This window comes from Populus alba, chromosome 7, assembly GCF_005239225.2.
Source record: "Populus alba chromosome 7, ASM523922v2, whole genome shotgun sequence".
Taxonomy (NCBI): Eukaryota; Viridiplantae; Streptophyta; class Magnoliopsida; order Malpighiales; family Salicaceae; genus Populus; species Populus alba.
In genome coordinates this window covers 6,898,858-6,912,774 of record NC_133290.1, presented here as the reverse complement: position 1 = coordinate 6,912,774, position 13,917 = coordinate 6,898,858, and the positions used below count along the sequence as shown (strand labels likewise).

The 13,917-nt window shown below is 28.6% G+C and overlaps 2 protein-coding genes across 2 annotated transcripts; one reads left to right on the top strand and one right to left on the bottom strand.

Moving 5' to 3' along the window:
* Positions 1 to 1,358: 1,358 nt before the first annotated feature.
* LOC118047804 (isoflavone 2'-hydroxylase) lies at positions 1,359 to 3,374 on the top strand. The gene is made up of 2 exons (XM_035057180.2): positions 1,359 to 2,284; positions 2,451 to 3,374. Exons 1-2 carry the CDS (start codon positions 1,397 to 1,399, stop codon positions 3,057 to 3,059), a joined length of 1,497 nt encoding a protein of 498 aa, XP_034913071.1. The 5' UTR covers positions 1,359 to 1,396; the 3' UTR covers positions 3,060 to 3,374.
* A 7,628-nt stretch (positions 3,375 to 11,002) lies between these two features.
* LOC118047802 (uncharacterized) lies at positions 11,003 to 12,143 on the bottom strand. The gene is made up of 4 exons (XM_035057179.2): positions 11,823 to 12,143; positions 11,618 to 11,716; positions 11,331 to 11,489; positions 11,003 to 11,243 (listed from the first exon to the last, which is right to left on the bottom strand). The coding sequence occupies exons 1-4, from the start codon at positions 12,063 to 12,065 to the stop codon at positions 11,202 to 11,204; spliced, it is 543 nt and encodes a 180-aa protein (XP_034913070.1). The 5' UTR covers positions 12,066 to 12,143; the 3' UTR covers positions 11,003 to 11,201.
* Positions 12,144 to 13,917: the final 1,774 nt, after the last annotated feature.

Here is a 13,917-nt window from a genome sequence, read left to right as displayed (position 1 = left end):
CCCTAGACCACTCCAAGCTATCTAGGAAACCCTCTAGCGTGAGTCAAGCACTGATCTAAGCCGTCAAGGCATCCAAGACACTTCTTTAAAGAAAATGAGTGATCAATAATCCAGCAAGAAGAGCTTAGGACTAAAAAAAACTTGTTTTTTCTGTGATCTTAATTTGATTCATGTCAATATTTATATGACGGTGACCAGAAATTTATATAGTTGTTAATTTTAGGGCTCATGAGATTAGTTAAAATATACTCAAACTAATTCAAACATCAATGTTAGTAAAAAAAAAAAAATTACCAAATTCAATCAGTTGGTCTATTTTACAAAACAATCATTAAGTTATCAATATTTATTATATAATGATTACTTAAAATAACTTTATGTATTTTGATGCCATCTGTTATGTGAAACACAAAGCTTTGAAGTTTTAGGATAACATTCACATCTTTTTGTTTTTCAACCCAAAATGATTTTATTATGGGTTTCTTAGTTTAAAGATTGAAGTTGTGTTAATCAATTTATAACAGATGAGCAAAGTAAGTTTTATCACATAAAATTTAATAAACAAATATGTTCTCATCTAATAAATCGAAGATATAATCATTTTTAAGGGATGTAGGGAAGCCTAGATCATAATAATCATTAACAGTCATAGGAAAGCCTAAAGATATCAACCTTGAAAAAAGCTTTAAGATTTTGTAGTTAATCTTTAACAAAGGTATAATGAAACCTAAAGATTTCATAATCAATTTTATAGAAGCATAAGGAAGCCTAAAGATTTCGATAAAATAAAAATAAAAAAAACATAATCAAACTCCAGGCTCTACAAGCATTTAGCAAGAGGGGTTCTTGGTTTATGAGTAAATGAATATATAATTCAATAAAGAATAATATTCATATTTTTAAGATAATATAGGTATATATAAAATGAAATGGTTTTTTAAAGAACAATATTCATATTTTTAAATGAAATGGTTTTTTTGCCATGTATTGATGGTGGTGCTTTGTTTTTGGTCTTTGATATTTTCTTATTTGACATGCGAGGCATTAATATGTAAATAATTTGCTTTAGACCAACTCAAAACACACTAACCAATTAAAAAATAAATAAATAACTATACTTTCGACGGCTTATCCACCCTTTAATCTTAGAAAGACCAAATCAAAATATAAATAAATAATAATAATAATAATAATAATAATAATAATAAAACCAAGTGGTACCAAAAATCAAGGTCAAGTATGCGAACCGGTTAAAATCCCACAAATTAAATTCAAATAGAGAGCAGAAGTCCGAAGCAATCATTCTATATAAATAGAAGAAGGATTAGATCTTCTTATTCACATCCCAAAACATTAGAACTGGTTAATTAGACAAGACTATCAATCAGTTAAAAAAATGGAAGACATCCTGCAGTACTCTCTTCTGGGTGGTTTCTTTCTTCTTCTTCTTGTCACCCTCTTGCAAAATGCAAGAAAGTACCGCATGAAGCTCCCTCCAAGCCCACCAGGTCGGCTAATTTTAGGCCATCTTCCTCTCCTCAAACAACCCAGGGCCATCCACCGAACTCTACACGACATCGCACAAAAAAATGGTCCAATCGTGGCTCTTAAATTTGGGTTCCGAACTGTGATCATCGTATCATCACCATCAGCCGTCGAAGAATGTTTCACCAAGAATGACATTATCTTGGCCAACCGTCCTCCTTTTCTAAATGGCAAGGTATTGAACTACAACTTCACCACCCTTGCTGCAGCACCGTATGGTGATCATTGGCGTAATCTTCGTCGCCTTACTGCCATCGAAGTCTTCTCGTCAAGTCGCCTCAACACATTTTCGAGCGTCCGAAGAGAAGAAGTAAGGAACTTACTCCGTAAAATTCATAAAACGTGTGGGGATGGTTCCGCCGTGATAGAGTTAAGGACAATGTTGTTGGATCTTAACTTCAATATAATGATGAGAATGGTTGCGGGGAAGAAGTATTATGGTGAAGATGTTGATGGGCTTGAAGAGTCAAGGAGATTTAAGGAGATGATGCAAGAGTTTTCTGAGTGTACTAGGGTGACAAATCTTGGGGATTTATTTCCCATTTTGCAGTGCATTGATTATGATGGATTTAAGAACAGGATGACTCAGCTAGGTAAAAGGATGGACGCTTTCTGGCAAGGACTCATTGATGAACATAGAGTTGATAAGGATAGAAACACCATGGTTAGCCATTTGCTCGCTTTGCAGGAATCGGAACCAGAATACTATACCGACGAAATCATCAAAGGCATTATTCTGGTTAGTCTCAAATCTCACTCTGCTGGCCTAAATTCTTTTTCTATTTTTGGATAAATACGTAATAAAAACACATATCTGACGACTTATGGTTATTCCGATTATATATATTTATTCCTTTGGTTTCAATCTTTCTGATTTATGACTGGTTATCCACTATTTTCTGCAGATGATGTTGGTTGCCGGGACAAAGACCTCTGCTATGTCTTTAGAATGGGCATTTTCCAACCTGCTGAATAATCCACGCGTGTTAAAGAAAGCGAAAGACGAAGTGGACACCCAAGTTGGTCAAGACCGCTTGGTGGATGAACCAGATTTCTCTAATCTGCATTATATCCAGTGTATCATCTATGAAAACCTGCGATTATGTCCACCAGCTCCGCTCCTGGTACCACATGTGGCATCCGAGCGCTGCTCCCTTGGAGGCTATGATATTCCATCAGGTGCAATGGTACTTGTAAATGCATGGTCCATTCATAGAAATCCCGACGTGTGGGAGGATCCATTAAGTTTCAAGCCTGAGAGATTTGAAAATGGGAAAGGTGAACCATACAGGCTACTGCCATTTGGGTTAGGAAGGAGAGGTTGTCCTGGAGAAGGTATGGCACTTAGAGTGATAAACATGGTTATGGGCCAATTGCTTCAATGTTTTGAGTTCTCAACTATTGATGGAAACGACGTCGATATGACTGAAACGGCAGCAACACTCATGTTGAAAATTACCCCACTGCAACTCATCTGCAAAGCTCGCCCGAACACTCACAACCTGCTCGTTTAGGCTGCATATCCGCCCGGCGGCCGGCAGGTAGAAAGAATGCAAAACCCTTTTTCATCTGAATTTAGTGATATCCGTTAGGAAATAAAGACGATTACGAGGACAATAAATGTAATGTTAATTCATATTCTATGCATAGTATTATTACTTTTCCGTATTGCATAGTTCACAGAAATCCCAATCCTAGATAATTAAGACTACCTTTGTTAAGTGATGTGCTATTGTAAACTTTGGGATTTGGTGGTGTTAGGAAAATCAAGAAAACCAGCTTTGACTGCATACGTGTCGTTGAAATATAATTGACTATTATTTGTTTAATGCTTTTAAGCCTAATGAAGTTTTAGATGTTTACTTTTAAGCTCCTCTTTGGTATTCCATACCAAATGGTGGGGCAAAATTCGAAAGAAAATAAATTTATTTAAAATTATTTTTTATATTTTTTTATTGTTTTGAATATTCTAATATAAAAAAATAATTTTTTAAAAAGTTAAAAAAAATATTATTTTATCATCTTTTCGAGGAATCTCATGGTTATTAGTAAATTAATTGGAAACAATTTAGTTTGAATATCTTTTTTCACGTTGTAAAATAACTTTGTTGTTTTAAAAAAAAAATATTCTAGACCATTTGTTGAGTGTTTATTTTATCTTTTTTTTTATGCACAACAAATTAATGTAAATACCCTTGAAAGTTAAAAGAATATTGAACTTAAAGAGATGGATTTTTTGTTTTTTGTTTTTTATCTTTAGCATGGAGAAATGATAAATTTAACCTTAAAAACAAAATACCTAAGGCTGGTTTGAAAAGATGTTTTTGTCTTTTCCAAGTGGTGATGCCATTAGGGGTTGTTTAGTAATTAAATATATTAAAATATTATGAAATAAAAATTTTTGTTAACACTTGCTACGCATGCATTGTTGTTCCCTATACATTCTAGACAGTGCGTAGGGAGTGGTTCAATGTCCAAACCAGCCTACCACCATGTTATTCGACGCATATGGTGGTGGTGAAGCTAATAGAATGACGATTATTGTCATATTCTATAGTGATTCAATTGTGGTTGATTTTTTTTTTTTTATCCTCCCTTTTTTTCTCTCATGAACCTTGATATTTGCACTAAACTTTTAAAAAAAATCAATTTTATTGTCCGGTTTGCATTCATTTTAAATTTGATCATTATTTTTTTTTATTTTAATTCCTTTTTAAAAAAAAATTTCATTTCATCTCTATCTTTTCATTTCATTTCATTTATTTTTTATAACTAATTTGGTCATCATTTCTATAGTTGCTAGATTTTTATCCTTTGCTTGAATTAATTTTTTATTTTTTTCCCAAAAACATTTTATTTCATTTACTTTTGTATCCAATTTTGGTCATTTTTTTTTAATCTTTTTCTTCATTTATTTTATTTTTGAATTGATTTTCTAATTATTTTCTTTTATTTAGTTTTTGTACAAGATTTGATCCTTAATATTTCGATTTAATTATTTTTATAGAAAATTTTGCTTTGATATCCTTTCATGTCTATCTTCTACAATGTAATTTTAATTTCATGCCTCAAGGAATTAATTTGAAGATTAGTCTGGTTTAAGTTTGGTTTTTTAATATTTTTTTAAATTGAATTTTTTTAATTTGATTATTTAATGTTGAATTATTGAGTATTAAACTTTATTATATGATTTGTTTATTTAATTTTTTTTTAATAAACAACAATGCAAACGTAATTTAGATAAGTTATTATTTACTATAAAATTAAATAGAGATTCTTTTTCTATTTTTAACCGTATCTTGGCATGATGTGCCTTGTGATAAATCAATCAGACAAAATGCTTTTTCTAAAGGGGAGCACAATCATAAGATAAATCATTATCTTTACACTGCATGCATATAGTTGAACACAATCAAAATGTAAAGCATTATCTTCACACTTTCCATTTCCATGAAATGAAATCGTGGGTTGTATCATGGATGTGTTGAAAACTCATTCAAAATGATAAAAATGAGTAAATTATTTTTTAATGAAATAATTAGTTAAATTCTTTGTTTTAGAAAAATCTAGTTTTAAATCTTTATATTTTCATATTTAAATGTAATTTGATATTTTTGTTGATTTTTCATCACAATTAAATACTTTATTTCCTAAAATGCCCTGCATTTAAATCAAATTTTCATGTCTTTTTTAATACAAATAAAATTAAAGCATTTACAAAGAATAATTTAAAATTCACAAAAAAAAAGGTAATAATCAACTTTGGGCAAGAGACTACTAACTTATCCCTTTCAAAAATAGAGAAAAATAATAAGAATAAATAAAAACGTTATAATTAAACTATAATTTATTCAAGAAGAAAAGGCTCATCCCGAAACAAGCACATAAGTCCAAAAATTATCTTTTTATTATATTGGAGAAAAGTTGATACTTTTGCCTTAATAATTTTCATATATGCTGGGAAATGTTAAAAATACCTTTTGGGCATTTTATTTTGATATATTGCCTTGGAGGTTTATAAATCATACTGCTGTCATTGTCTATGGGCGACTCGTGTTTTTTTTTAAAAAAAAAAGTTTTTAGAAATGTTCAGAAATATAGTTGTATTTGTATTTTTTTAAAAAAAAATTAATTTTATTTTTATATATTTTAGATTGTTTTGATGTGCTGATCTCAAAAATAATTTTTTTAAAAAAATCAAAAAACATCATTTTGATATATTTCAGCATGAAAAACACTTTAAAAAAAAACCTATAACTACACTCTCAAGCATTCTCATATCTACAAATTTCGGAGAAATTAAGATAGGTCATTACTACGTTCACAAAGTTCTATTATAATTTGAATTTAATTTTTTTAGTTTTTTTGATGAGTCACACATTTAAGTTTAACTAAGTTTATTGCATTATTAAATAAAATGTGAATTTAATTCCACGTGTAAACCATTTTATAGTATTTTTTTTAATCTCTAATATATGAATTATTTATAAGTAATTATTTTTAGCATTTATTAAATAAAATGTGTGGTTTTAATTGAAATTTTATTTTTTGTATCATATGTTATAAGAAGATTCAATGTCTTTCTTGCAATAAGAAAAGAAAAGAAACGAGAAAAGGAGTTTCATTATTTATTACTTTTATTAAAATATTATTTTCACATTTCATTTCAAAATTTAAGTTAGTTAAGTCATTTGGTGAAAGCAATATTTATCAAAATATAAATATAATACTCTAGGATCTCTTACACATAATAAATATAATTACATATTAAAATAAAAATATGATAATAAATGATTTAATATTTCTTTGATCACATATATTTTGATAATTATCAATGATCGGAATGTTCTACCAAAACATTCTAGAAATAAAGACAACTTCTTGCTGCCCAATTGCAAGGCCAAATTCTTTTGCATAGCAACATGAAATATGAATAAAAAGAAAAAAAAAAAAAAAAAAAAAACTTGAGAGATATAGCTTAACTGGTTTGATCCTGAGTTAGATTCTCAGAGATCACTAATTCGAATCCCATAAATCTTGGAGTCACTGAAGGCTTACATGATCGTTAATTTTAAGGCCCGTGAAATTAATCGAAATGCGCACAAGCTGACCCAAACATTTACGTCAATAAAAAAAACAATAGACATCAATTTTGAATACATTATTACTAGGTTTGTAACAACGATACAATATGAAGTTAGATTATTTTTTTTATTGTGTAAAAAATTATATTTAGCATTTAGATGTAGCAAACATATTTGTTAGAAACATTTGTAATTCTAGTCATTATCTAATTGGTCAAATAAATTAGTTTTATTTAAATTAAATGATAGAAAAAAAAAAGCAAATAACTATATATAGATAATATTAAAAAATTCATGATAATTAAAAAAATATTTTTCAAAAAATAACAAACAATGTTGCTAAACTTTAAATCTATTAAATATAAAAAGATTAAAAAAAAAATTAAAATAACAAGAGTACGGGACAGATGGCCTCAACTAAATAAAGAGATGAAAAATTTATGACGCGCATGTTTGAGAGTGTGGTTGTGGTTGCTTTTCAAAATGCTTCCCACTTAGAAAAGTATGCCAATAATATATATTTTTTTAAAAAAAATTATTTTTGAGATCAGCACATCAAAATAATTTAAAAAAATCAAAAAAATATTAATTTAAAACAAAAAAAATCAAATTTTTTGAAAAGCACTTTTAAAACGCAGTGCCAAATATTCTGTAGTGTGAGACAAATTGCCTCAACTACTTATGTGAGAAGTATTATCCTCCTAGTGAGGCTTGTTTTGTGTTTTAAAAATGTTTTTTAAAAAAATTTAATTTTTTTTAATATTTTTTGTTTTAAATTAATATTTTTTTGGTATTTTCAAATTATTTTGATGTGTTGGTATTAAAAATAATTTAAAATAAATAAATAAAAATATTATTTTAATATATTTCCAAATAAAAAATATTTTATAAAACAATCCCACCCACACTCCCATACAAACTCTCACATGGTGATATGCTGCAGCCCTAAAATGCAATTTCTGTTTTGTAAATGCCACTAGTTTTTTGCTTCACAACAAACTCTTAAATATACATAATGACCCTCAATTACTGATCCATCAATATTCATCACTGTACATAGGGTTGCATTTAAATAATTTTGTCACCTTTTAAGGCTCATTAAAAGTTTTGACCAAATTCACATTTAAGTCCCTATATGTTTTATTATTTACATTTCAGTTATCATGCTTCAATTGCATCACGTTTCAGTCCTTGTAGATGTAAATTTCTTTGGTTGAGAAATAAAAGATTGAACAATGACTTTTTAAAATTCCATTTTTATTCTTTAATATACCCCGTTGTCCCCTATTTTTTTTTAATTAACAGTCACATATACAATACGTGATAGTTTTAATATGGAAATATCCCTTTTAAGGATCAATATCCCTTTTAAGTCAACAAAAAATACCTTCTCAAGAAAAAAAATCAAGATTTTAAAAATAATTTAGTAGTGTCACTAAACCCGGTAAACTAGATGGTAGATAATAATATAGTTCAGATTTTTTTTAAAAAAATCAAGATAATAAAATACCTTATAAAAAATAAATTAAAATAAATTAATCATATAGAAACCTAAACAAAACATACTATAAAGATCATTTTAAAACAAACCAAATACTTAAAATTTTTTAAGTATCACATTTTAAAAAAAATGAGATGACAACTTATTTGATCAACCTAAACTTTAGAGCCTAACAATGTAAGCCCACAATTTTGACCATAGAATCCAATGGGTTTAATTATTATTTTTAATTTATTTTTTACCTAAAACTAATAAGATAATATATATATATATATATATATATTTTTTTTTAAAAAGCTGAAGGATAAAACTGGAATAAAACAAATTAAAGGAACAAAAAGTCTACAAAACAATATTCTTTTAAAAAAAATATATTAACATGGTGACATATTGAAACTACCCAGATCAACCCATGTAAAAATCATATAAAAAGCAAATTGAACAAATTAATCTCTAAGGGGAAATAAATGCATCACGAAGACAAATTCAAAACAAACCAAATACTTTTTTTAAAAAAAATCAATCTAGCATATTTTAAAAAAATATTTAGACTACAAGATATTGGATCGGCTTAGACTTTGTGGATTAATTATCCAACATGCAACTCGGGTGATGGAATCAACATAATTTAATGATTTTTTTTATCAACTTTATTTTTTACATAAATATAAAATAAAATAGAAAAAAAAAACCAGCAAGAAACCTAGACACATGGGTCTAGCGGCCTAACATGCTTAGGCCTTCTAGCCCAGCCCACGTGCATGAGAGTGATATGTATATTCTTCTAAGAGTGGATGACTTATTGTTTTTTTTTTTTTTTTTAAAAAAGGAATCATCTTGTGTTGTTTGTAGAGTTCAATGATTGGATATCACAAAAAAATTTGGGCTTTTCACATTATTTTGCTCAAAAATATATTTTGAATTCAAAACATCTAGAAAAAACAGTATATGTCTTCAAACAACTCAAAAACTAGAAATAAACTCAAACCCAAAAAACTTATAAGAGACAGATCTATCTTCTCAAAGTAAGGAGAAGGAAAAAATAACACCTAGTAAAACTCCCCTCATTAAATGAAATTTATTAACATTAAGATTAATTATTTTGTAGTTGAAATCAACGTTAATAATGAACGTTGAAATCCGATGACTTTCTCTCTCTTCCCCTAAAAAAAAAAAACTAAAAATAATAAAAATAAAGTTTGATATTAAAATTACATTTCTGCAACTAAATGGACTGACCATTTAATAACGGAAAACTAGAGGCATCAAATTGAATTTTTTCTACAAAATTCTAAGTTGCCACTTATTTTACTCACCATTTTTGGTTTGATCTTATATCTTTTATAATCTCACAATTCCTTAACAAATCAAAAGCAATTGAGTTTTAATTTGGACTTAAGATGACTAAATCAAGTGAGAAAAATGTTTGAGGATTAAAATAAGAAGTTAAAAAAAATATACTATTTCAATCTATAGTAAAAGCAAAGATAATGAATAGTAAAAAAATTTGCAATAAAATCACTGCACGGCTTAGTTTTTTCAAAATAATTTATGTATACAAATACTCTAACTTTTTTTTTTTCCAACAAACACAAATCACATTTAGACATTCTAACTTCTTGTCTGGTTTTATTTGGCATTATAGTTCAACCATGTTTTTTTAAAAAGTTATTATTTTAGCTTTATAATAATTTTTTTGGTATTTCTAGATCATTTTGATGTATTAATATAAAAGATAAATTTTAAAAATTAAAAAATAATATTATTTGAATATACTTTCAAATAAAATATATTTTTATAAATAATTATTAGGACATTGAGCTTCCCGCTTTTGTAGATTCACAAGGAACAAAATGAGAGCGTAGAATAAATGGTTAATCAGAAGAAACCTCGTTATGGGTGTGTTATCATGATTTTGTTTTGGCTTGGAATCATGGCTATAAAAAATTTAGTAGAACTTGAGGTAGATTCAGCTGATATATAGCTTGTGGTAATGACGGGAAAAGGGCGAGGTTGTGCTGGCTCATCCTATTTTTTCATAGAAATTCGTGAATTGTTAAAATAATACTTTTCCAAAAAAGATTAATTGAAAAAGAGCACAAACTAAAAGAAGTTTTCTTTTTGGAAATAGCACAAACTAAAAATGAATTTTTTGAAAAATTAAACAACATTCTAGGAATCTTTTCATTTTATTTTCCAATTCAAACTTTTTGATAACAGAAATATCAAGCCAAAAGAATACTACACCCCATTCTTGTTTTTTTTTTTTTTTTTATGACAACAATTAAATTACATTTCTAGATTTTTTTTGGAAAAAAAATAATATTCTTAGTTTTTTTGGAGTCTGGTTTTTTGGCCTACATGAAAAAACAAAATAATTATTTTTCAAAGTATTTTTTTAGTTAAAAACATATTAAGATAATATTTTTTAATTTAACACAAACATATTACTATTATTATGTGATTAGAAAAATGTACACCATTGAAACATACATTCTCTACTTTCAAGGGTTTATTTAGAAATGTGATCGATATTTCAGTAAGGGTTTATTTGAAAATATATCAAATGCACGCTTAATCCCGTTACTTTCCGTCAATGTGCAGAAAGCTGAAATTTCAAGCTTATTGTTTTGGAGAGTAGTTCAAATTACTTTTTTAAATATTTTTTTCTCAGAAGTTATTAATTTTAAACTTCCACACAATACAAAAACAATAAAAAAAATAATTTAAAACAAAAATAAATTTAAATGTTTTTTAAATCACGGTCAATGTTTGACGCTTTCTAAAAAAATAATAATAAAAAGAAGACACCCTTATAGTGCTGGGCGTTGTGGTGACACTAGGCCATATATATATATCATCACAAGGAAAATGGACAAAGAACCACGTAGATGGTGGTGGTTGAATAGTTCACATGAAGCCGGTCTCCGTTTGTCAACTTTTCAAGCATAAGCAAAAGCCATCCTTATCCAATCTTATACAATAAAATAATACTTAAAGGAAAAATTCAAGAAGCCAAACCCATAGATGATGGTCGGATAATTCACCGTTTTCCTCTTATCAGTGCAGATCTAACAGCTCTCACTCCGATTTGGCTTGGATGAAACAAACACCTAAATATAGAACAGGACATAACAATGACGACAAAAAGAAGCCAACCTAGCTAGCTTGATTTATTGACATATTAATAATTAAAATACCTGATCGTCTTCTGGGCTAGGAGTCCAATCGTTTGTTGCAGGGTTGCTTTTGAAACAAGAGACTAGTTTGCCTCCTGCTGCAGCACTTGAAGAATGGATTCCATATCCATTTTTTTCATGTTCTTCTCCTCTCACCACATTTATAAACCCACTTCCTGTCTGCTCAATGGCCAAAAAATCAAAATAAAATCAAAGATGAGCAAAGTTACATCTGGGATTAACAAGAAAGAAATATCACCATATAACTTGTACAATTCAATCAAAAACACTCAAAGATCGATCTGTACAGTGTGGTGTTGCTTGTCAATAGAATCCAACTCTGTGTAGTATTGAGTCTCCACAAACTCATCTTGCACCATATTGGCTCCCTCAGCTGAAAATAAAACCTGGGCAGGGCAGAACATGTTCTATATATATCTCTCTCTCCTGTTACTGTCAGAGAAACCAACATATCCAAAAAAAAGAAGTAAAAGTTGAGTGAAGGTAACATACAGGAGATTGAGATCGAAGAGATCGAAGCTTGTCGAGCTCAGGAATATTGTCTTGTTCAATGTTAGAAAGCGAAGAGGTTGGTGTTGTTGTGGTGTCGGATTCACTTCTGCTGGGCTTGCTAGGTCGTTTGGGGACCATAGAATCAAACTGAGCTCTTATTTGATTGGTAATTTGGAGCTGTTGATTTGCATCCAAAACCTCGTCGCTCCGGCTAGGTTTAGTCATCGTCCACTGTCCCAACATGTTTGGTTTCTTTCTTCTGATCCTCTACCTTTCCTCGGTAGATAAAGATTAAAAACCAACAAAAGGAAATGAAAAACCATGGGCAATGCAAAGAAAACCGCTTTAGATCTTGCCCTGATCTGGGCTCCAAAATGTAAAGATGGCATTTGGTTTCTAACTGGGCTAGACTATAATGGGCTTGCTCTTTAAGCAGTTGGTTTTGTGGGCTGGCGGTGTCATAGCAAACCTTGTTAAAGAAAAGAAAATGTTATTTAGAAATTTCCCTTAAAAAATACGACTTTTATATCACCTAAATTAGTTTTTTTTATTAGTTTTATAAAATGAATTGAATAGTTCGTCTAGTTTTCAAAATTAATTACCTATTTTTATGAAATGTATAGAACAATAATTTACCCCTATATATAATGGCTAGAACCTTTTCTTGTGGTGTCTTTCTACAATATCACAATGTAAAAGTTTTATAAATATGGAATCTTGACTCAAGTTCTGGAATTTTTAGGAGAAAATAAATTATAAAATGGTAATATTTCACAAATATACTTAAGGTAAGATGCTTTAAAGTGATAATTTCTTCTTTTTAACATAACCAATCCTTTATCTTAAAATTCTAAAGACCCATTAGGGTTTTTTTAATACAATAATACTAAGTTGTAACTTTTTTTTTTTCCTCTTTTTATTCTTTTCCAAAATATCATACTTGTTTTTTGGGTTCATTACGATGTTGAGTATGAAAAGGAAAACCAGCTAGTTTGGATTAAGGAGAACCTACCATAATAGGAGTAGCAATTGGTTTACATTTAAACATTCCATCTTTCTTCCTAAGCTCAACAATGTGCCATTACTATGAAAGAAGTAAACCATGCAGTAGTGGAAAAATCCTTAATGACAAGAAAATAATAAAGTAATCTTAGGTCATGAATGACAATTTTAGTACCCAAATCATTAATAAAATGCTGAAGAAAAATAAGATTATCACCAATACATAAAAATGCCATAAATATAAATTTATAAAAATATCATAGCCTTATCAGTAATGAGAATGAACAACAAAGTATCAATCTTGGAGCAATAAAATTCTAAAAAAAACTATGGAATGATTAAGTCAATCAAACCATGCACGGAATGTTTGTTTTAGACCATAAAGAGAACATTTAAGATTACAAACATAGTTAGGAAACTAAAGATTAACAAAGACAAGAGGTTGAGCTATAAACACATCCATATCAAAAAGTACATAAAGAAAAACATTTTATCTTTCTATCTCTCTTGACTTCTCATGATTTGTAACTTTTTTAGTTTATGATCACTTCTTATCTTTCTTGATTGACCTAGACTCTTCTTAAATCTAGTTGATCTTATTGTTAACGATCAAATTTATCTTTTTTTTTTATTTGGTAATGAACAACTAATGTTCTTTTTTAGTTAATACATAATTGTTTATTTTTAGTGTAAACAATTCCTCCTTATCTTTTTATTTAGGATAACTGAAAAAATAAAATTGATACACCTTTTATGCTCAATTTGATCAACAAATTAATTGTTGCATAATATGGTTAACTTGTTTTAATGTTGGATTAGGTTCACTCTTGTTTTATAATGATCATGTTAAATCTTACACCTTACTAAGAAAATAGGTTTTGGGATAAGAAAAGACTAGTTATTTGGAAACGTTCAATAACAACAAACACCTCTTAATGTACTAAGATGTGTTTAATGATCAAACATAAACATGATCATTGTAAAACAAGAGTAGGCCTACTCTAGCACCATAACATGTTAACCACATTATGCAATAGTTGATTATCAATCGATTTGAGCATAAAAAACATATCAATATTATTTTTTCATGTAT